Source organism: Vulpes vulpes, chromosome 1 (assembly GCF_048418805.1).
Source record: "Vulpes vulpes isolate BD-2025 chromosome 1, VulVul3, whole genome shotgun sequence".
Classification (NCBI taxonomy): Eukaryota; Metazoa; Chordata; class Mammalia; order Carnivora; family Canidae; genus Vulpes; species Vulpes vulpes.
Window position 1 is genome coordinate 161,143,268 of NC_132780.1, and position 25,120 is coordinate 161,168,387.

At 33.7% G+C, this 25,120-nt stretch overlaps 1 protein-coding gene across 1 annotated transcript in view; it reads right to left on the minus strand.

Annotated features, from left to right (window-relative positions):
- LMBRD1 (LMBR1 domain containing 1) overlaps positions 1-25,120 on the minus strand; it is a 109,211-nt gene that overhangs the window by 46,585 nt on the left and 37,506 nt on the right. Inside the window, exons 6-8 of the mRNA XM_025991127.2 lie at positions 22,495-22,583; positions 19,223-19,296; positions 2,288-2,413 (exon numbers count right to left, since the gene is read on the minus strand). Of these exons, the coding sequence (XP_025846912.1) occupies positions 2,288-2,413; positions 19,223-19,296; positions 22,495-22,583 (289 nt within the window). The remainder of the gene's footprint in view (positions 1-2,287; positions 2,414-19,222; positions 19,297-22,494; positions 22,584-25,120) is intronic.

Genomic DNA, 25,120 nt, shown 5'->3' on the forward strand with positions numbered 1-25,120 from the left:
AAGATATATGCCTAGATATCAACTGCTGGATTAAACTTTATTAAAAGGGATGTGTTTGTATATAGGCACATATTACATCATACAATTTTCTTTAAAAAGCTATATGGTTTACATTCCCACAAGCAGGACATGTATTTCTAAAATCTCTTTAATAATTGACAAAAGTAAAAATTTCAAAGACGTCTAAAAGATTAAAAAAATACTGACTTGTTCTAATTAGCATATCTTTCATTACGAGGGTGATCAACCACTCTGGTTTCTGCACTGCAAGTTCCATGTTCTAGAAAATCCCCTCGGGTCCTAGGCAAGCTGGGATGCTTGGTCAACCCTCTTACTACTCTACTGAAGAGCTGAAGCATCAGTTTATATTTTCACTGGACAATTTTTCCTTCAGTATACTCTATTTGTGTCTTCTGTTCATTTTTCACAGATTTTATTTATTTATTCATGAGAGACAGAGAGAAAGAGAGGCAGAGACACAGGCAGAGGAAGAAGCATGCTTCATGCAGGGAGCCTGACATGGGACTCAATCTCAGTCTCCAGGCTCACGCCCTGGGCTGAAGGGGGCGCTAAACTGCTGAGCCACCAGGGCTGCCCTCCTTTTTCTTACTGATTTGAAGATGCTCTTTATATATATATATATATATATATATATATATACCCTATATTGCAGATTATTTCCTCCTACATTATTGCTGGTTCTTTAACTTTCTTTTTGGTGGTGCTTTTTGGGCACATAAATTTTAGAAGTTAAAAATGTAAAATTCACCAATCTCTTAGCATTTAGAGTTATCTTGTGTCTTGTTTAGAAAGGTCTTCTACACACCGAGATAAAAATTTTATTTTTACTTTTTCCTAATGTTTTGTAAATGTTGTATTTTATTTGAGTTCAGGATTGTTTTACTGTATGGGATGGAGTCTACAAAAATTTCATATTTTGTCTTTTATAGATTGCACTAAATTTCCCATAAACTTATGAAAAGCTATCATCTCTATAATATTCAATCTTCCCAATCAAGAACTGATGAAGTTCTCCATTTAGTCCAGTCTCCTATTATGTATTTAGATAAATTTTATGATTTCTACCAGGAAGATTCTGACATTTCTTATTATTTTATAGTTTGCAGCTATTGTGAATGAGATCATTTTCTATTCCATCTTCCAACTGGTTAATGATTTATGTTTGTATCCAGGCACTTTGATGAACTCTTATTAGTTCTATTAGTCAGTTTGTTCTTTCAGATATTCTTTGTAGATGATATCTGTGACTAATAAAGGATATTTCCCTTTTTCTCCCTCTCCCTCTAATGTTTATACCTGCATTCTTTCTTATCTAAGACCTCCAGGAATATGCTAATGAGCAACAAGGGTACTGACCACACTGCACTGTGTGTGACTTCAATGGGAATATTAATTCATCATTAAGTATGTCGCTCAATATAGGGTTCCTTTCCTAAGTACTCTCTTCTCTTCTAATTTTTGTAAGGCTTTTTTAAAAATCATAACTACAAATTGACTTTTACTAAATATTCTTTAGCATCTATTAAAATGGTTATATTTCTCATTTATTCTCAATACATTAAACTCCTTTAACAGATTTTCTAATGTATCATCCTTGCATTCCTAGGATAAACCTAATCTGATAATGACAAAATAATCTCTTACAGCACAGGTTTGAATTGCTAACATTTTTCTTTATATTAAAACATTTGCTTCTATGTTCATAAGAAAGACCAGAACATATATAGTCATTTATTTTGTACGCAATTATCATCTGATTTCTGTATCAGGATTATGCTATCTTAGCATAATTTAGAAAACTTTCCATTTTTTCCTATGTTCTGTAATTAATATTTATCTGTTACTTGAAGGTGATAGAGGAAGAAACTTCATTGTGTTTTTAGAAGTACATTTAACTGGCAAGTGATTACATAAGTATTTTTAGCTTATTCCACTAGTACATATAACTTGAACATACGTGATACCATAAAAACTGATGTTACAACATGAAATCAGCATATCTGGGCAGAAGCAAGGTCTTGACCAGACCTAAGCAAAACTTTTGCTTTTCAGTTAGAACACTGACAGAAATTCTCAAATTGACATTGTCTTGCGTATCACAGAAGACAAATTTTAAAACTATGGACATGGTTTGTCAAGGATATGGTACAAGAAAATTCAAACAATGCCAAAAATATAGGTTTGGCAATGTCTAAAGCATTATCAGAAAGTAGTGCAAAGAAAATGTCCTTTTATGCTTCCCAATTACAATAAAATAACAACTCACTTTTGATTTAATGGTTTGAATGTGTTGCTCCACTTCTTCAATGTCTTCAGTGTTTTCTAAACGTTCATAAGCAGCATTTCTAGTGCCTTTTATTAGATTTAAAGGTAATGCAGACATGCCATAGGCCTAAAAGAAAGAAAATTAAAATGTTTTAGTACTATTATTTTATACATAATATGTACAATTTTGAGAGAAAAATGTCCTTTAAAATGAATGCAAAAGAGTATAAGCCATTGTGAAGGATCATAGTCACTGAATCATGATTATGCTGTCCAATAATTCTCTTCATATTTACAGTTATATTAACTTATATCTATAATATTAACTATTCACAGAATAGATAGCATGTACTGTTCAAAGGAGAAGTTGTAAAATTAGTGTAAATAGAATACTTTATCAAAGTAATAAACCATAAATTCAGATTAATGACAGGTTAAGATAGTGTAAATTAGTAAAAACAACTTACAAAATTATTTTCTATGGAAAAAACAATTTTTCCAACTATATAAGTAAATCCTGACTAAAATATATTTTAACATATGTGTTATTTAACTAGCATATCAATTATCTGTATAATTTATAAGTTTTAAGTGTAATTAATCATTATGCTAAGTATTTTAAATATCTTCCTAAAAGTAGTTTTCTAATATTAATCGCCATTAAGAATAAATGTATTATTTTGTATTACCTCATTCCATATTAGTCAGTCCCAAATGATTACTTTTTATTAAAATCATGTAACACTTAATGGCAATTGCTACATAACTATTATTCTAAATCATTAAATCTTTAGAAACAAAACTGTCAGTTGTCACCTCCTGGTTGATCATACTTGCACAACAGGCTCTAAAGCAGACACATTGCCTTCATTTTCCTCCTAAGCACAGAACAAACTATTTTAGCCAGTCTTTCCTGAAGTTAAGTTAGGCTCACGAAATTGAGTTCAAGACAATGAGTGTAGGCAGAAGTGATAAATACTATTTCTCAGGCTTAATCCCAAAACTTCCAAAATATCCTGGGAGATCTTGCATATTTTCCCTAAAACTCTGTTACCTAGATATCAACTCCAAATATCCTTAGTGACAATTTAAACTATAGTTGACCCTTGAATGACTTGGGTTTGAACTTTCAAGGGTCCACTTATACATAGAATCTTTTCTCGATAAATACTATAAATTTATCTTATGATTTTAACATTTCCTTTTCTCCATTTAATTGTAATACAGTATATAACTTGTATAGCATACAAAATATGTGTTGTTTATGCTATTGGTAAGGCTTCTAGTCAACAATAGTCTATTAATAGTTAAGTTTAAGAGGAATCAATGATTATGTACAGATTTTCACACATGTGGGGGGTCAGCACCCTTAACCCCCATGTTATTCACACAGGCACATGAGATCTTCTTTATCTATTCACTTGTTTGATGGACATATAGGTTGCTTTCATATCTTGGTTGTTGTAAATAATATTGCAATGAACAAAAGGTACATAAGTCTTTTCGAACTGGGTCAGCACCATTAATCCCCATGTTGTTCACACATGCATATTACATCTTTTTTATCCACTCAACTGGCAATTGACATGTAGGTTGCTTCCATATCTTGACTATTGTAAATAATGTTGCAATGAACAGAGAGGTAGGTCTTTTTGAATTAGTGTTTTCATTTCCTTCAGGTAAATACCCAGCAGAAGTCCTGGATCATATGGTATTTCTATTTTTAATTTTTTAAGGAAATTCCATACTATTTTTTAGAGTGGCTGCACCAATTTGCATTCCCACCAACATTGCATAAGGGTTCTTTTTTCTCTATATCTTTGCCAAACATGTTATTTCTTGTCTTTTTGATTCTAGCCATTCTGACAGGGGTAAAGTAATGTTATTGTGGTTTTGATTTGCATTTCCCTGATTAGTAGTGATGCTGCATCTTTTCATGTGCCTGTTAGCCATTTGTATGCCTTCTTGGTAAAATGTCTGTTGGGGCCCCCATTTTAATCAGGTTGGGTCTTTTTGTTATTGAGTTGTAGGAGTTCTTTATATATTTGGGGTATCAACCTCTTACTGGATATATCACTTGCAAATATCTTCTCCCATTCAATAGTTGTCTTTTCCTTTTGTTGATGAGTTCCTTCACTGTGTATAGTCCCATTTATTTTATTTTTGCTATTGATGACCTTGCCTGAGGAAACACATCCAAAAAAATATTGCTAAGAGAAATGCCAAAAAGCTTACTATTTTTTAAGGAGATTTATGGTTTCAGGTCTTATATTCGTCTTTAATCCATTTAGAGCTTATTTTTGTATATGGTATAACAAAGTGGCTCAATATCATTTTTTCTTATGTAGTTGTCCAGTTTTCACAATACCATTATTTAAAAGGCTGCCTTTTCCTCATCATTTATTTTTACCTTCTTTCATGTAGACTAACTGACCATATAAATACGGATTTATTTCAGGGATCTCTATTCTATTCCATTGATCCTGGTGACTGTCTTTTGTGCCAGTACCATACTATTCTCATTACTATAGCTTTGTAGTATAATTTGAAATCAGAGGGCTGGATTCCTCCAGCTTTGTTCCTCTTTCTCAAGATTGCTCTGGCTCTTTGGAGTCCCATAAAAATTTTAGGATTATTTGTTCTAGTTCTGTGAAAAAATTCCATTGGCATTTTGAGAAGGATTGCACTGATTCTGAGGTTACTTTGGGTAGTATGAACATTTTACCAATATTAACTCTTCCAATCCATGAATATGCTATTATCTTTCCAGTTTGGGGGTTGCTTTCATTTTCTTTTCCTCAAGGTCTTTCGGTTTTCAGGGTATAGATCTTTTACCTCCTTGGTTAAATTTATTCCTAGGTATTTTGTACATTTTGATATAATTGTAGATAGGATTGTTAATCTCCCTACTTTGTTATTAGTGTACAGAAATACAATGGATTTCTGTATGTTAATTTTGTATCCTGTAACTTTACTGTTCATTTAATAGTTCTAATAGTTTTTTTTTTTTTATGGAGTCTTTAGGGTTTTCTATATATAGTATCATGTCATCTACAAATAATGAAAGTTTTACTTCTTTTCAATTTGGATGCCTCTTATTTCTTTTTCTTGCCTAACAGCAGTTACTAGACTTGCAATACTATGTTGAATTAAGATGGTGAGAGCGTGCATTCTTGCCTTGTTTCTAATCTTAGGGGAAAAACTTTGAGCTTTTAACCACTGAATATGAGGTCAGCTGTGGGTATGCCATATATGGCCTTCATATGTTAAGGTATGTTCCCTCTATAACCATTTGTTGAGAGTTTGTATCATAAACAGATGTTGAATTGTGTCAATGCTTTTTCTACATCTACTGAGATGATCATATAATTCTTGCCCTTTGTTTTGTTAATGAGGTCGATCACATTGATTGATTTGCAAAAGCTAAACCATCCTTTCATCCCCTGTAAGATCCTTCTCATGTATTACTGACTTTGATTTCTTGAGAATTTTAGCATCTATGTTCATCAGGGATATTGGCCTAAAGTTTTCTTTTTCTGCAGGGTCTTTGTCTGGTTTTGGTAATAGGGTAAAGCTGGCCTCATAAAATGGGCATGAAAGTGTTCTTCCCTTTTCAATTTTGTATAATAGTTTCAGGCAGATCGATATTAACTCTACTTTAAACTTGTGGTAGGGGGATCCCTGGGTGGCTCAGCGATTTAGCGCGTGCCTTCAGCCTACGGCGTGATCCTGGAGTCCCGGGATGGAGCCCCACATCGGGCTCCCTGCATGGAGCCTGCTTCTCCCTCTGCCTGTGTCTCTGCCTCTCTCTCTCTCAAGAATAAATAAATAAAATCTTAAAAAAAAAAAATAAACGTGGTAGAATTCATTTGCAAAGCCATCTAGACCTGGTCTTTTATTTCTGGGCAGTTTTTTGTAAATTATTCTATTTTATTACTAGTAATTGATCTATTCAGATTTTCTATTTTTCACTGTCAATCTTAGAAAAAGCTGTGTTTCTAGAAATGTATCCATCTCCTCTAGGTTGCCTAATTTTTCGCATATAACTGTTTAAAGTATTCTCTCATGATCCTCTTTTATTTCTGTGCTAACAGTTGTAATTTCTTTTTCATTTTGGATTTGATTTTATTTGGGCTCATTTTCTTGATGAGTCTGGCTAAAAATGTGTCAATTTTATCATTTCAAAGAATCAGCTCTTTGTTTCATTGATCTTCTCTACCGGTTTTTTAGTCCCTATTTATTTCCAATCTCTTTATTATTTCCTTCCCTCTATTAACTTTGGGGTTGTTTGCTCTTCTTTCTCTAGTTCCTTTAAATATAGATTGTTTATGTGACATTTTTCTTGTATCCTGAGGTAGGCTTGTATTGTTATGGTTTCCCTCTTAGACCTGCTTTTGCTGCATCCCAAAGATTCTGGAATGCTGTTTCTGTTTTCATTTACCTCAAGGTATTTTTGAATTTCCTCTTTGATTTCCTTGCTGACCTACTGGCTGTTTAATAACATGTTGTTAGCTTCCACATGTTAGTGGGGTTTTTTTCCCCCAATTTTCTTCTTGTAACTGATTTCTTAGCTTCATACCACTGTGATTGGAAAGATACTTGATATGGTTTCAATCTCAAATTTACTGAAACTCGTTTTATGGCCTAACATATGAACTATTCTAGACAATGTTCGATGTGTATTTGAGAAGAATGTGTATTCTGTTGTTTTAGGATGGAATGTTCTATATGTATCAAATCCATATGATCTAATATGTCATTTAAGGCCAATGTTTCCTTATTATTTTCTGTCTGGATGACCAATTCATTGATCCAACAGAATACTAAAATCCACTACTATTATTGTATTGCTATTTCTCCTTTTATTTCTGTTAGTATTTACTTTATATGGTTAGGTACTCAAAATTGGGTGCATAAACATTTAAAATGTTATATCTTCTTATTAGATTGATACCTTTATCAATATGTAACACTTGTTTTTTCTTAACATCAAAACATCAAAAACAAAACACTTGTTTTTTCTTAACATGGTTTTAAAGACTGTTTTGTCTTTTTTCCATCTTGTTGTTTTCTGGCGCTTTTTGTAGTTCATCTTTGTTCCTTTCTTCTCTTCCCTGATTTATTTCCCTTAGTATTGTTAAGTTTCCTTCTCTTTTTGTATATTTACTCTAAGTTTTTTCTTGTGGTTACTCTAAGGTTCACATATAATATCCATGTATAACATCCAAGTATATAACATTATCTTTCAAGTTACCTTGGAACACATCCCAAATCTTTCTATTTTTATTTCCTCTACCCACATTTTATATTTTTAATGGCACATTTTACATCTTATTTTATGTATCCTTTCACTAATTTTATATATATATAAAAGATTCAGAGGGAGGGAGGGAGAGAGAGAGAGAGAGAGAGAGAGAGAGAGAGAGAGAGCATGCGTGCAAACCTAGGGGGAAGGGTAAAGGGAGGACAAAGAAAATCTCAAGCAGACACCCCACTGAACATGCAGCCCAACACCGGGCTCGATCTTATAGCCCTGAAATCATGGCATGAGCTCAAATCAAGAGTTGGGCACTTAACCAACTGAGCCACCCAGGCACCCCACTAACGATTATATTCTTATTTTTTCTATTCTTGTCTTTAACCCTCATACTTTAGTGGTGAACTCCCTTAGCTTTTGCTTATGTCAGAAACTCTTAACATCTCCTTCAGTTCTAAATGATAATCTTGCCAGGTAGGAAATTCTTAAGTGGTAGTTTTTTTGTTTTTTTTCCCTTTCAGCACTTTAAATATATTATGCCACATAAATAAGTAAATTTTGCTATGTCATTCTCATCTGGCCTGTAAAATTTTTCTTTTTCTTTTTTTTTTTTTGGCCTGTAAAATTTCTGCTGAAAAATCTGCTGATGGTCTTATGGGGCTTCCCTTGTATACAGTATGTTGCTTTCTCTTGCTGTTTTTAAGATCTTCTCTTTATGTTTAACTTTGACCATTTTAATTACAATGTGTCTGAGTGTTTCTTTTTAAGTTCATCTTGTTTGTAACTCCCTGGTCTTCCAGAACCTGGATATCTGTTTCCTTCTTCAGGTTAGGCAAGTTTTCAGCCATTATTTCTTCAAATAATTTTCTGTCCCTTTCTTTCTCTCATCTCTTCTGGGAATGTTATAATACAAATGTTATCCCACTTGATGTAATCCCTTGAAGTCCCTTAAATTGTCTTCATCACTTCTTTTAATTATTTTTTCAATTTGCTGCTCTATCTGGATGTTTTCCATTGCTTTGTCTTCAAGCTTTGCCTTTATGTTTGTTTTATCCCTTTTGCTACTGAATGCCTCTACTATATTTTTCAGTTCAACTATAACTTCTATCTAGAACTTTCTTATGTTTTCTGTAGCTTTGCTAAAGTTCTTGTTATGTTCATCCATTCTTCTCCCAACATTGCTAAATAGCTTTATGACCATTACTTGACTTATCAGGTAGGTTGCTTATCCCCCTTTCATTAAGGTTTTTTTTTTTTTTTTTTTTTTAATGGAGATTTGCCTTATTCTTTGGTTTGGAACATATTCTCCTATCTCTTCATTCTGCCTATTTGTCTATAACGTATTAGGTGAAATGGCTACCTCCCTCAGTCTTGAAGGAGTGGTCTTGTGTAATAGCTAGTTCATGTGGGCCATTAGAGCAATCTCCCTTGGCTATCAGAGTCAGTCACTTCATACAGGCAACCACTCTATGTGGACATGTCAGGGCTCTGGGCACTCGCCCTGACCAGTTGTCGCCTGGGCACCATGAAGGGAGAGTGGGGTTCCAGGAGCTTGCCCATCACAGTTGTGGCTCAGTCTCATGCTGATTAGCTGGGGCTTAGGGTGTCCCTGGAAGCTAATTACAGCTTGGCTCCTGCTACAGGAGGACAGGGCTCAGGTGCTTATCAGCCCAGTTATAGCCCATCTGCTGCACAAGGAAGGTGGGACTCAGGTCACTGAACCAACTGGGTTGTGGCCTGGCTGTTGCATAGTAAGGGCCAGGCTCAGTACACTCTCCCAGCCCAGTTACAGCTTGGTTCTCTGCACAGTTGGGCAGGACTTAGGACACCCACTTGGACCAAGTGCAGCTTGGCTACCAGACGGGGAAAATGGGGTTCATGGTGCTCATCTGGCCCATTTGCAGCCGGGTTGCTGAGTGAGGAGAACAGGGCTCAGAACACTAGCCTGACCCTTTGTAGCTGGGGTGCAATGTGGTATTGGGATGCCTGACAGCCAGGTTAAGGATTAAGTGAGCAGAGTATGCCCTCTGGTGCTAGCATGCTGGAGGGAGAGCTAGAGGGAAACCTGGGTGGCTCAGTGGTTGAGCATCTGCCTTTGGCTCAGGTTGTGATCCTGGGGTCCTGGGATGGAGTCCTGAATCAGGCTCCCCCTGGGGAGCCTGCTTTTCCCTCTGCCTATGTCTTTGCCTGTCTCTTTGTTTCTCATGAATAAATAAAATCTTTAAATGAAAAATGGTACTCAACTGCTGTCACCAGCAAATTAGAATGAGATTCCAAAAATGGACTCCACCAATGCTTCCATCACCATATTAAGTGCCTACAAGTCCCTGTCTTTGCTGCATGCAGCATCCTTAAAATTAGTAAGTGGTTCTCTCTCACAATGCAGGCACTTCTCAATCTGTTGCTTTTGTGCTGGATCTCAGGGAGAGCAGATTTGTACACAAGCCACTTAAGAGCAGGATCTCTGTTACCTATAGTTCTAGGATTCCTCCTCTCTTAAACCCCCTCTGATTTTCAAAACCAGATGTTTTGGGGGAAGGAGGGTGTCATCTTTCCAGTGCTAGACCCTAGGGTCAGGATGCCTGATAGGGGGCACAATCCCCTCACACCTCAAGGGAGAGTTCCTTATTTTGGGATATCTTCTGATTGTGGGGTCATCTGGGATAGGGGTGGGTGTAAGGCCGACTCTCCTATACTACTTGATGTGTCTCTTTGCCTTTTGTTGCAGAGGTATTATTTATTAAGTTCTCAAGTGTTTTTTAGAGAAAATTTATTCCAAACATAGCTGTAAGTTTGTTGTATCCATGGGAAAAGGTGAGTTCAGGGTCTTCTTGTGCAACAATCTTAAAACCATCATTTTATTCATCCATGTTTTGTTTTGTTTTGTTTTTTAATTAAGGGAGAATACAAACAAAGAACATGACCAAAAAGGAATCCCAGAAATTAACTAGTTCTATCAGGTAATATCAACTATATATATAGCACACTGTATCTAGATAATTCAGTAGCTGAACTTATTACCCAACATTCAAATCCTTATATTTTCTAATACCTTAAAATATTGTATTTTACAGATTGTCAAAATGTAAGTTAATGTTCTCATGATTTCCCCATCATCTCCTCTCCTCCCTGTCCTCCCTGAGAAACAGAAAGTAGGAAAGATTCTGTTTCATATTAAAAGAAAACCTAATTTAGGCAGAGTAATTTTCTTGTAATTAATCAATTCTTATCAAATTTGTACCTGTAATGACCTTGGTAAAATATAAAAAGAATATAATAGCATATCCTTAAAACACTGAAATTCATGTAAATAAAAAAGCCTATCCCACCGCTCCTTTAATCTTTCCTTATAGAACTTTCTTATCCTTATTATCATTTGAACCATTTGTTTCTTCTAGTACTTCTACTATTCAAAACTGAAAAAAAGTAATATAATGCTTTAAGACCCTGAAGAATAGTATTACATAATGACTATTGACCAATTATCCACTCACATATAGTTTTAACAGAAGAGTATGTTGCTTTTTACAACCAAATTCCAAGGCAAAATATTTTGCTAAACACAGTTTATGCCCAAATAAATTCCTTGTCCTCCCAACTTCCTCTAAACAAGCTTATTTTACTCTAATGCTTGTTAATCTCTATTTAATGGATCCCTAAACATAGAACCTCAGTATTCAATATTATTTCCAAAGGAATCTGTTGCTCTAGTCAGTATCAACAATGTGGCCCTTATTTAGAGTCTACTGTCAAATACTGTCAAATACAAGATCATCTAAATACTGCTGGTCTCATTGTCTATAAATCTATCTTTTACACTGTTTCCACCAAAGTAATCTCTAGGACTCACATCAGATTATGTCACTCCTGTAATTAACATCATTAAGATCTCCAGGACTAATTAGAATAGTTTTCTATTTATTCTTTTAAAGATTTTTTTCATTTATTTGAGAGATAGTGAACATAAGCAGGGCCAGGGGCAGAGGGAGAAGCAGACTCTGCCTTGAATAGGAAGCTTGACACAAGACCCTGTGAGCATGACCTGAGCCGAAGGCAGATGCTTAACTAACTGAGCCACCCAAGAGCTCCCAATCAGAAGAGTTTTCAAAGTGCTCTGGAAGGGTACCCTAGGAGTTGGGGCAGATGCCTTTAAGGCCACTACGGTAGAGAAGAAGACTGGTAGCTGCATGGGGACCTGCTACTACTTCAACCAGAGCAATTCTATGTTGTACACCTAACTTTTTTATATATCAGAATTTCATGTAAGATTGTTTAAAAAAAGCTGTTTTGTTACTTTTTTTATTTTTTCAATGAGAGGTAGAATTACTGGTCTCATGAATAGACTGTAATTATCTAATCCTGGCATACAAAACCCTTCATGATCTGACCCTTACCAACTTCATCTCATGCCTCACACCTCTGAATTGTTCTCTAGTTTTATACTACTATAAAACACTCTAGTTTTATACTACTTCTAGCTTTGCCCAGTTTCCACACTTTGCTACATATAGTGCCTTCATCTAGAATTTCTAACTTCTTAACCCTACTTCTTTAGCAAATTTCAATGCCCTTCAGGTCTCAATTACATCATGTGTGAGAAATATGCCTTGACTTATAAGGGTGCCTTGCTTATAACTCAATTATATTACAAAATGCTATACATTAACATTATTGGTCTGCACATTTATTTTATCACTAGATCCGCCAAACTCTGAATCACTCAGAAAATTCTTAAAAACAGATTTCTCAGCCAGACTGAAAAAAGTACAGTAGACTATTTGGTGTGTAAAACCAAGTCTTAATTGTTTTTTCTCCTACTTTTATTCCAAAAACAGATTTATTCAATTGATAATTTTTCTTTATTTTATTATTTTAATTGATATTTTTTCTAATAATATTTAACCAAAATTGTTTTAAAAAAGAAACCTTAATTCACATGAATTCATTTCCTTCCGTGGAATTTATTTATTTGTTAAAAGAGCTGAACTAAACTCCTAACTAGCTTAATATGAAAATCTTAGAAAATAAAGGCATGTCTTTGGTAATACCTTGTGGTAACATGGGACCAGAACACAACATCTTTTTATGACCTTTTATTTGTCTGAAAAGAACAATAAAAGTAAGTTGTCATAGTTTTGGATTATCTACCTTTTCAGCTTTTTCTTTTTTTTTTTTGGATTGCATATTTAAGTTTTAATGATTATCAGAAAACTTAACTGTAATATTTAATTATGGTAAAACTGACAAAAACATTACATAAAACATTTAATCATTACAATCTTATGTCTTTATATAATAATCTTTTGAATTTAGCCTCAGACTTTGAAAAAAAGGTATAAAAAAAAAGCTATCCTTTTCAGAAACTAAACTTCCACTGCTTACTACTGCCCTCTAGTGAATTATCAGAAAATCAACAAGGCTAAAGAGATTATATCCTTTAAAAATGCTTCTAAGGTTGGTCATAATTGCCTCTAATATTATGCTTCACCTTCCAAAAATAAATCACCATATATAATAAAACCCGGTGTTTGAAAAAGTATATACAAACTACAAACCTTTCTAAAATCTTGTTATCTTGCCCAGTTTAGAACAGCACCTTTTCCCTCAATCTCTCTCTCTAATATCTAGAATAAGTTTCCAACCTGTGATCCTTAGATTACTGTATAGGGTCAACACCAACCACTGCTTGTAGACTGCAAAAATGTCTGGCATATATTTGTAACACCTATTATTCAAAGACGTATGCACTTATAACTAATGAAACAATTCATCAAACACATACTCAATTAAGATTTCTTCTTTACTCATGGACTCTAAGACACATATTTTATCACATTTAACATTAGTGAAATCTGTATACATCTTATAAATCACTGGCTACACAGAAGTCATGACATACTTGTCATTACTTGCACACTTACAAATTTGGTCACAGCCAGTTATACTATAGTTACATGCATTCTTGCTACCACTACTGAGTTTAATTGCCACTTAAAATATCTTTAAGATAGTACTGTGATTTAACATTGAAACAAAAGGTAATGTGTAAGAAAGAGAACAAAGAAGCAAATAGTGAGGCAAATATTTATTGAAACAAGGGGCAGAGACACTTAGATGGCTTAGTTGATTAAGCTTCTGACTCTTGGTTTCAGCTCAGGTGATGAGATCAAGCCCACATTGGGCTCTGTGCTGAGCATGGAGTCTGCTTGAGATTCTCTCTCCCTCTCCCTCTGCCCCTCCTGAATGTGCTTGCTCTTACTCTCTCTCTCAAAATAAATAAATCTTAAAAAAAAAAAAAAAGAAAGAAACAAGGAGCAGCATAATCCCATATTTCTTGCAAAGCAACAACCAAATGTTTTATGAGCTTAGAGGAACACACCCAAAGTAAAAGCCATTTTTCATTTGCCCATCACATGGCAGGACAAGAAATAACAACAAAAACAGCTTACACTTACAAAATATGTATGTTAGCAGCTTCAGAGAAAATTCCAGACAAGAGTGGAGGCCTTAAGAAAAGCTCATCACCAATTCTCTTGATAGTGTAAAAGAAGCATCTTGTATATAGTAAAATAAGAACATGAATAACATATTTTAAAAAGTGATTTAGGAGACTCAGATTCCAAATGTGAAGTTTTAAGGAACACCTTTCCAATTTATTTCACTTATATTTTCCTTATTACACATGAAGAATGATACAATTTTTTAAAAGTACTTATATAAGTTAAAAAAACAAAAAATAAAAGTATACAAGTTTAAAAGATTTGCACTAACATAAAACAAAAATTATAAATAGAAAGCAAAGGCAGAGATCATTATATTGGTATGTAAAATAAAGGTACATCTTACAGTACCTTTGTATACCAAAGGTATACAGTGGTATAGACTCAATGAAACATAGTACCACATAGAAAGCTGAGGAAGTTGGACTTTTAAAGAGCATTTCTCTCTTTAAAGATTATTGAGAACCAATGCTCTATTTCTATTTCTGAATCTTTAGTTTATCACTTTAATTTTCTTTAATCTACTACTTTATATTTTATATTAAATGTATATAGATTAGCATGTTATATTGTATATGTGCATAAATATATATGTGTGACAATATAGTCAATATTTTACTGGTATGTGTATATAATAAAAAGTTCAGTAGCCACTGCTTCTATAGGCACTTCAGTGGTCCACACGACACATTTTATATGAAAGTATTATTATTCAACATTTCCCCACTTGGTGGCACCAAAAAATTAAAATATCTACATAAATATTTGTGTCTAGAGGTTTTATTATTTTTAAAGTAGCATTCCCTTTCAATTTAAGCTGAATAGGCAAGCTGTATGTTGTTTGACTTTCTTCTAATATTGAGTGCCTAATTATTGGGTTATCCCTTTCAACATAGTAGAGATAATCTCGGTAAAATTTAAATAATCACCTAGATGCTAAACTAAACAATAGTTAAGTTAAGTTATAGTTAACTTATAGTTATAGTTAAGTTAACTATAGTTAAACAATAGTTATAGTTAAGAAAATCATACTCTACTGACACATTACAAAAACTTCTCTGGGCTCAATATTAACAGTTACAGACTTTATGATAGACATGACTTTACCTTTAATAATTAGTTCTTTGCACTCAGGTTCCAAGTAGTTAAGTATTAACTTTTAATTTTAAATAAAATTAATCTCTTGGATCACCTGGGTGATTAAGCATTCAACTCTTGATGTTAGCTCAGGTCATGATATCAGGGTCATGAGACTGAGTCCCGTGTTGGGCTGGACACAGAGCGCAGAGCCTGCTTATGATACTCTCTCTCCTTCTCCTGCCCCTTCCTCTGCTTACACGCTCTCTCAAAAATAAGTAAAATAAAATAAATCTCTTCTGGTTCCCGTGAATATACACTGTACCTCTTTCCATGCTCTACAAGGTGAAAAGCTCAATTCTCAGGCTTTTCCATAACAGGTTAGGACAAAACTTTACATCTGCAGGAAACAATCAGCACTATTAACCACCTCTCTATAATAAAATCACATTTCTATAAACAGTTGATTTTCAATAAAGTTTGAGTATTAATGCCCATTACTACAGATGGAGAAGCTCGGGTTCAGATATTAGGTTTCACATAAAGACTTTCACTCACTACTAGCACTCAGCTATAAAGGCCATGCTCTCCCTCCACTAAACAGGGTCACCTCAATACACACTAGATAGTAAAACTGACCTGACTGGCTTGGTAGCAAAACATTCTCCCACAGACTTCTGAGTATATTCTGTGCTATTTAAATGATGTTTGTCTATCCATCCCCTCCCCCAAGTAACTACCACCCAACTTGGAATATCTCTTTTGACTTACTCATCTTTTCATAAGCCACATTCTCACTGATCATCATACAACTGAGCATCTAGTTTATTTTCACGGTAAGACATGGAAAGAGCTGTGGATTATAGTTAAAACCATGCTAAAACCATGAATATTCAACAATTTGAGCTACTAGTGACTACTTAGTGAGCAACAAATTCCAAGACTTGATAAATTGCTTAAATTATCAAAATCTTATTAAACATTATTCCTACTTTAGAAATAGTAAATTTAGATAGTAAAGTAGTTCAAGGGACCACAGACTTAAAAAGACTTTTTAGTAGTGAAGACTACTAAAGACTACTAAAGACTCTCCACCAGGATCACATTTTATTGCCTATGCTACTTAAGAAAAAATATAACTCCTAGATAGTTTGACCTTGCTATACTGTTATACTGGACCCTCTCCCTTGGGCTTAGGACTTAAGGGACCCCTCCCTACCTATTCAGCATACCTTCTATGTCTTTCAGGTTCCTAGCCGAAGCCCCATCATAGAGTCCTCTATCAATGCCCTCTACAACCTAAAAAAGTAAAGCTCTTCTAAGAATACCTTAACTAAGTCAGTATGATTATTTTATCTGGTTTAATTATTTAAATGATAATTTTCACAGCTTTTGTTAGAGTAATATAAAATATTAATTCAAAATATTTTCTTTACAATAATATTGTTCTTACAGGGAAGCTTTCAAAGAATTTTGTAATTTCACACATTCTTCCCACTCCTACTCATCACTGCCATAGCTTATGTAATTCAGAGCCATTAGAGTAATAGTATTAAAATGTTAGATAGGTTCTATCATAGTTCTCCATTTAAAACCTCCCAATGGGGGATCCCTGGGTGGCGCAGCGGTTTGGCGCCTGCCTTTGGCCCAGGGCGCGATCCTGGAGACCCGGGATCGAATCCCACATCGGGCTCCCGGTGCATGGAGCCTGCTTCTCCCTCTGCCTGTGTCTCTGCCTCTCTCTCTCTCTCTCTGTGACTATCATAAATAAATAAAAATTTAAAAAAAAAAAAAAATAAAAAAAAAATAAAACCTCCCAATGGTTTCTAATCTCAATCAAAATAAAATTCAAAATCCTAACCATGGTGTATAAGGTTCTACATAACATGGCCTCTGGCTATTTCTCATTTAAACTTCATTCATCCTTCCCCTTGTTAACTGAGCTCCAGCCACACTGGCTTTGCTTCTTTGCTATTATCTGAACACAGCACACATGTGCCTACCTCACAATTTCTGCACTTACTCTTCCTTCATGGCTGGCTTAGTCACTTTACTCAAGTCTCTATTCAAATGTTAGCGAAGTCATTCCTGACCTTTATAGTGGAACCAGCCTCCTGTATTGTCTATCCCATTATACTGCCTTATTTTTTTCATTGCAAATACCATTTGAATATTGGACATCAATCCTCGATGGGTCTCTCACTTCTGTTAACCTTGCAAGCCAGGTACACATGTTTACTTTTTTCCATACTATCCTTTCAAGGATGTTTATATAGAAAACAGCCTTGGAAAACAAAGACAACATCTTTCTCTGGAGCAAAGAGCAGGCAGGCTTATTGTCCATTATAAAAGATTTAGCTTCCCTCAGGTTAATGTTCCTCTTCTATATGAAAGTATCATCTTATGCACTTCACACTACCCAATGGGAATTGGAACTCAGGAAGCCAGCACAAGAAAATGTTAACCCTATGGCTGTTATTGCTGCAATATAAAGGTCTTTGTTTTTGACCCAGAAGTCTTGCATTTCAGCCAACAACCACAGAAATACAGCAGCCTGCAGGTAGGGTAAAATCTTAGACTCTTCATAGTTCTTGATGTTGACCTTACATATTGGTTTCCTCTTTTTCCATTTGTTTCACCTGACTAATCTTTTGTCATCTGTTATATACTCATTTTCCTGTAGTTTTCAAAGCGCTTTTACATCTATCATTTGACCTTTAAAAATCTCTAAAAGGCATTTTTTTAAAATTAGCATTTAATGGGTAAGACACTGACCTAGGAAGGTTAGAAAACAAATGCAAAATCAGCTTAACACATCAGTCACAGAATAGCAATTAGAGTCCAGGTCTAACTCATAATTTGTTGTTAACTTGTGACTGCTTCTTAAAAGACAAATAAATAGGGGTCCCTGGGTGGTTCAGTTGGTTAAGTGTCCAACTCCTGATTTGGCTCAGGTCATGATCTCAGGGTCATGGAATCGAGCCCTGTGATGGGCTCCATGCCAGGCATGGAAGCTGCTTAAGATTCTCTCTCTCTCTCTCTCTCTCTCTCTCCCTCCCTCCCTCTCCCTCTGCCCCTCCCCACTCACACACTCTCTCTCCAAAAAGAAAAAAAAATACAGATAAATAACATAGTACACATATATTCTATGAAATGGAAGGATAATTACCTGCTGATATTATGACAAATTCCTTACAGAGTAATACAATGAAAAAAACAAAAATGACAATGAATAAAATGGAGTGTCCAAATAAGTACTTGACAGATATTAAAATGCATGTATTTTAGACTTCTTTTATTCTAAATGATGACCCTTGAATAATTATGTAACAAAGTTAGATTCTGCTATCACACTAACAGCCCATTTTTTTCATGACTAAAGAAAGACCTATTGGAACAATATCCAAAAATGCTTTCTTTATAACCAGTATTTCCCATTTCTGTAAGAACTAAAAATGCTGTAAACACAAACTCCATTAATCTGAAAAGGTTCATGATAATTTAAAGTTTCCTACACTACTCTCTTTCAAGATGTAGGTTAGAAGCATTTGTTACTGGTTTTCCCTCTATAATTTGAGCAAAAAACTCAATAAGGAGTCTGAACACAAGTCTGGCAGGCTGTAACTCATACTTTACTATCTCCAGAAAGATGGGGGAAAAAAGTAGTCTCTCAGAGTAGAAGATTAGATTCTGTATACTAAAGAAATATCACGTTATATAAAAAATCTAATTTTAAAAACCCTATATGCCCAAATGGAATGAATCTATTGCATCAGTAATAGATACTGATCTACACAGTTCAGAGTTCTAATATGCTTATAAATCACTAAGTCTATTGCATATAATATAACCAACACCAAGTTTTACAAGTTATAAAATGTTTCTGAATATTAAATTTCAAAAATACAGATAAAATGACTGTGACTAAGTTGTTAAAAATGTATCCTCCCCTTAAGTAAAGAAAACTTAAGAACATGAAGAAGAAAGCACTAAAATATTGAAGAGGAAAATATAATTAAATTGAATACATGACAAAGATAAAATGAAATTGCTTCATAAAGTAATTTCTTGATTTTAACTCAATTATCACCATTACACTTACTGTGTAAGTTATAGCTGCCAACATTCCAATCAAGGTCAGAGAACTAATAGAAAATGACAATGCAGCTAAACCATCTGCAAAAAAAAAAAAGAATTTTGTTAAAAATGTACACATATACTATCCAAATATTTATGTTCAAATCAACATAAAGATATAAAAACTGGGTTTTTATATATTCTGAAGGAATAAACACAATGTGTATCACTTTGTCTTTGAAGTGCCAACTCCCAGTGGAAAAAAGAGCTTTAAGGTTTTTTTTTTTCTTTCTTTTAAGATTTTAAGTAATCTCTACACCAAATGTGGGGCTTGAGCCCAAAACCCTGAGATCAAGAGTTATATGCTTTACTGACTGAGCCAGCCAGGTGCCAGAGGAAGAAATTTTTAAAGAGCTCTTCACAAATTGACTTGCAAAAGATCTTCTGAACTATGATTTTCTTTCTTTCACTTCTTAAAATTAAAGAGGAAAATTACTGTCTAATTATTGAGCTTAAAAAGAAATCAACAAAATAGTAGATGCTCAAAAGGTGGCAAAAAAACTATCCTAGACTTTCTGAATAGCAGTCCTTGAGAAATAACATTACATAGGAAACCCACTGATCTTGACTACTTCTTCCCTCTGCCCTCAATCTTGATATTCTTAATTTCTTTTTTTTTAATATTTTATTTATTTATTCATGAGATACAGAGAGAGAGAGAGGCAGAGAATAGGCAGAAAGAGAAGCAGGCTCCATGCAGGGAGCCCACTGTGGAACTCAATCCCAGGGCCTCCAGGATCACGCTCTGGGCCAAAGGCAGAGGCTAAACTGCTGAGCCACTCAGGCATCCCTTCTAATTTCTTTCTTAATTTTCAAATTAAGTTTTCAACATATAGCCTAAAATTAAATCTTAAAGAGTATATTTCCTTCATTAATTTGAAAAGAGCTAGACTGCCCATCTGGCAGGAAAAAACAAAAACAAAAAGCAAACAAACAAAATTCAAACAAAGCACTAACATAGGAATACTATAACAAGTTAGACTTAGTAAATTACTTAAGGAAAGGCTAATAAGTCAGAGGCAAGAATGATACTTTTAAATAATTATACTAGACTATACAATGATGTACTATGCAAATTTGAATATTCATAAATGGGAATAATAATAACTTTTCAGTTTTAATACAGGTCCTATTGAACTTGTTTTGATCTAGTTAAAATACAGGTCCTATGGAACTAAATATAATTTTAATTTAATGTATATTAATCTTTCATGAATAATAAAATTAAAACCATCTATCTTCTTAAAATTCACATCTCAGTTTTATATAGTACATGAAGAAAGCATATTTTTAAATTCACAAACTATGCAGGGCTAAATTTTAAGCCTTCATTTCACAAAACATTTTAAAATATTAGATTTTATTAAAAACATTTTGATGCTAGATCTTCTTGATCTTACCAGAATTATCAACAGAAAGTGTTCATAAAACTAGGAGAGGTGCACCTGGGTGACTCAGTTAAGTATCTGCCTTTGGCTCAGGTCATGATCTCAAAGTTCTGTGATGGAGCCCCATGTCAGGCTCCCTTCTTAGCAGGGAGTCTGCTTCTCCCTCTCCCTTTGCCCCTATCCCCTGCTTGTGCATGTGCACACACACTCTCTCTCTCAAATAAATAACATCTTTAAAAAAAAGATGAAAAAATCAGGAGATATCTGGTATTTAGCTAATAGCAATTTTAAAGTACTATCACTTATAAAACACATTCCAATATCAAAAATACAAAAATGTGGGAAAATATGCCTCTTACAATTGATAAAATGGAATACTATGTTAACATATTTGGCCAATTAAAAAACTTAGTATTACTAACAAAGATAAGCAAAATGTACTCCAGGATACAGTGTTTAAGATTTGAGATAAAAGAAAATAATATTAAGACTAAAGAGCATGAGATTACAGAAATTAGAATAATGCTACCTATATAATTACCAATTCAAGTTATACTAATACCAAAGACTAGTATAAATTAATGTATAAGGCGGAAGAGTAGTTATGCAAGAGACCTTAAGGAGTTAACTATAAGAAGCAATTTATTTCTCAGTAATAGGATCAGGTGCATAAATCCTGACAATTCAGTATTAGTACATGCCAGGACTGCTATCCTAGTCTTGCTAGTATCAGCAAGATATTAATGGATCACAATTTACAAGATGAAATCTTAAGTGGAAAGCAAGAAAATTAAGAAGTTGTACAGCAAGGATTCCAAGACTTAATTTAATCATCCTTTAATATCGTATCTGGGTGAGGAAAAAGTAATGCTGATCAAGATTGTACAGTACTTATTAAAAGAATAAATACAAAATCAATAAACATTTTTCACGTCTATAAAATACTCTAGGTTTCTTTGAAAATAAAGTTATTACTATGTCCAAATGCACATGAAATTCTGAAAAGATACACATTCTTATTTGATATCAGTTTATAATACCAACTGTATTTTTCAATGATTGAGCATCTTTCTTAACCTAACCTCCTAAAGTTGCCTATTTTTTTTTTCCTTCTAAAAGCCAAAGTCACATTGATTAACAAGTTAAGGAAAACTTCTGGAAAAGCAATTCCAAAATGTTTTGGTGAAGAAAATTTATAATAAAATGTTATTTCATTCATATAAAACCTCTGTAATTTATATTCCACATAAAAAATTAATGATGATCAAACAGCGATATATAGTTCTTTCATTGGCTAAAAATTAAAAAAAAAACATATCAAGTACTTTTCTTTAACATATTCTATGTAATCCCAAGTGATTTAACAAACAACTAGAAATTATAAGACCTTCACTACTAAAATATTTTGAAGATTAGATTTTTTTTCAACTTGGTAACTGTATGAAGAAGAGACTTAACTATATAATAACTAGCAGTGAGTATTAACAACACAAAGCTCCCAATTTTTCTAGTACACTTTTAACCACAAGTCAAAAGAACTGTGAGTTAAATTCTTAACACGGTAAAAACAGACTACTCAGAAAAGTCCCAAGAGTCATACAATATTATGAATATTTTTTTATTTTTATTTTTTTTAATTTTTTTTATTTATTTATGATAGTCACACACACACACACACACACAGAGAGGCAGAGACACAGGCAGAGGGAGAAGCAGGCTCCATGCACCGGGAGCCCGACGTGGGATTCGATCCCGGGTCTCCAGGATCGTGCCCTGGGCCAAAGGCAGGCGCTAAACCGCTGCGCCACCCAGGGATCCACCTGAATATTTTTTTTAAAAGAATACTTACGACTACTTCCAAGCTCTTCAAACAGGAACTTCACTTTTTCCCACTCTGTAGAATTTTTGTTATTTGGAATATTCAGAGGTACAAAAGCACTACAAAAAAGAAAATAACTCTGCTTAATGTTGTAAATAAAAAAATCTGAATAGAAGATAATGGTCTAAAACTCAATTTCTAGTAATTTTTTAACGCAAAAGTCAACTCCCCCAACACACACAAATTAACAAATCAAAACTGCACCATGTACAGAGGGGTGTGATAAGTCTCCTACCTATGTATTTATATTATAAATTTCTTTTAATAGTTTTATTACCTCATTCCATATTGTTTCCTTTGTAGTCTGTATTTTACTTTTTGCATTTAAAATATTTTGAGAAGGAGCCCTGGGCCAAAGATGATCAATAAGGTCCATGGCACAAAAAAAGTTAAGAATTTCTGTGTTGAATCAGGAGAACAGAATATAAATTATATGTAATGATTTCAACATATTTATGTATATAGAATAGAAAGGAAATATATGAAAATAAACAGTAAAGATCTTATTGTGAGACTAAGGGTAATTTTTTTACTCTCTTCTTAGCATTTTTTTAGGTCATTCAAAGAGTCTAACCAATACATAGAGTGAAAGTAGTTTCTATTTATTTTTCAATCCACAGCTGGCATCATAAAAATAACAGTGATAGTTGGCTTCCTAGGACTTGCTCTAGATGCGTAAACAGGGACAAATTGAAGACAGAGATGAAAGAAACAAATAAGAGAAAGAAATTACAAAGAAATAATCAAGAAAAAGAAAGAAAAGAGAAGGAAGAAGAGAGATAACACTTTAGTATCTAGCTCAGAAACAAGACTAAAGTAAAGGGCTGAGTATCCCTAAATTGTGTATGTGGATAATCAAACAAATTTAAGAAATAACTCTAATACTACCTCCTTTCTAACCTAATTTTAATTGTAAATCACAAAAATCTATAAAGAGGAAATGCTAAATGAGTTCAACAATATAGTAAATATCTACTCTGATAATGTGTGTAACTAAAACAGAGTATAATTCTCTTTTTTAGCCTTTACTCCTGGGTACTACTGATACTTACTATTCTTATAAAAAGATGAATAATCAGAGCATGTCAGAAAGTTATTTAAATTTCTAATTATTTGCACTGATGTCCATTTACTGCACTCTTAACCTTGGAGACTTATTTCATACCACTTTGAGAAAGAAAAGTGATTACTCACACAGATAGCAATAAATGTAAAATAGTTCATTATTGCCCTGGCCATAAAATCAAAAGCAAATTAAAGTAGTAAAGTGGAATAAAAAAATTTAAAAAAAAACTATTGCAAATTATGCTTCTATAATGATATTAACTTATTTATTTGCATTGAACAAAAGTATAAACCAAGCAAGAAAAAACTACCTATATAATATCTCTCGATTTTATTTGGACAGAGTTTTTTTCCATATATATGTTTATTTTGAATTTGTTAGTTGGAAATGACCAATTCTGTGAGTATGGGGAAAAACTTCCATGTACAAAATACCACTGATTTTATTTAAAATAGAAATATATATTACAAATATCTAAAAAAAGTATTTGTACTTAGCATATTTATTATCTATATCAATTTTAGGTAATCAAAGGTTCTGCCTAATGGTAGAAGAAAATTAACTCTTAGTTGTTGATGACACTTACATGTTCAAAGTCCTGAGTTGGACTCTTTAGCAATTCAAATATGTAACAAAGAACTATGACCAAGAAAAAAAAATTTTTTTAAAGGGTCAAATGGCCCAAACTACTGTCAGAATGACTCCAGGAAAATACTTATTTTGAAGAGATCCAGTAGAGTTAGCATTTTAGCACTTACTTTTAGGTAGGAACTAGAGGTAGTCACAAAAGCACAAACCCCAAAGCAGGTTCCCCTCAATGAGGAGAATCACATTGCCACCAGGATTGTATAATCTAAGAAACAGATGTGAAATATTTTCACATAAACTAAGAGAAACACCATAGAGGCAGAATTCAAGAGTTATAACTAAATTCATCTACATGTCCCAAACAGTAATATTCAAAACATTTCACAACCAATTTGGCAAAGACACAAATGAGCCGACAAAGGCACTGGCCTTAATTCTGAAGATCCTACTGAACCAGGATTTACCCTTTAAATGGGCCTAGCGAGCATAAGATTCAGGAAGGCAGAGCAGCAGTTGACTGATATGAAAGCATTTCAACCTCTTAACAACGGAAGGAGCAAACCAATGTTCACTGGCCAAATGTTATCCTGTAGAACAAAGATCTATAAAGAGAAAGGAAAATCTCCTAAAAGATGCAAAGGCAACTAAAATTAAAGTCAGATGTGTCTGGAATACAGATATATCAATTTTGATGAGGAGGCAGCATTTAATAAGGTTATCAGCCGTTTACTAAATGATAATGATGTAACCAAGAGTATGAATATAATGAGATTTGTGTGGTAGAAAATACAGGTATTTTCTTAATCTCAGTCTCAAAAAAAAAAAAAAATAGCATAAAGAGAACCTTAGCTTCCAAAAACACACCCTACTAGATCAAGAACTGGAGCCTCAAAAGGTTATAAATTTTTCTTATAATCTTAAAAACAGTAAAACTGAATAACT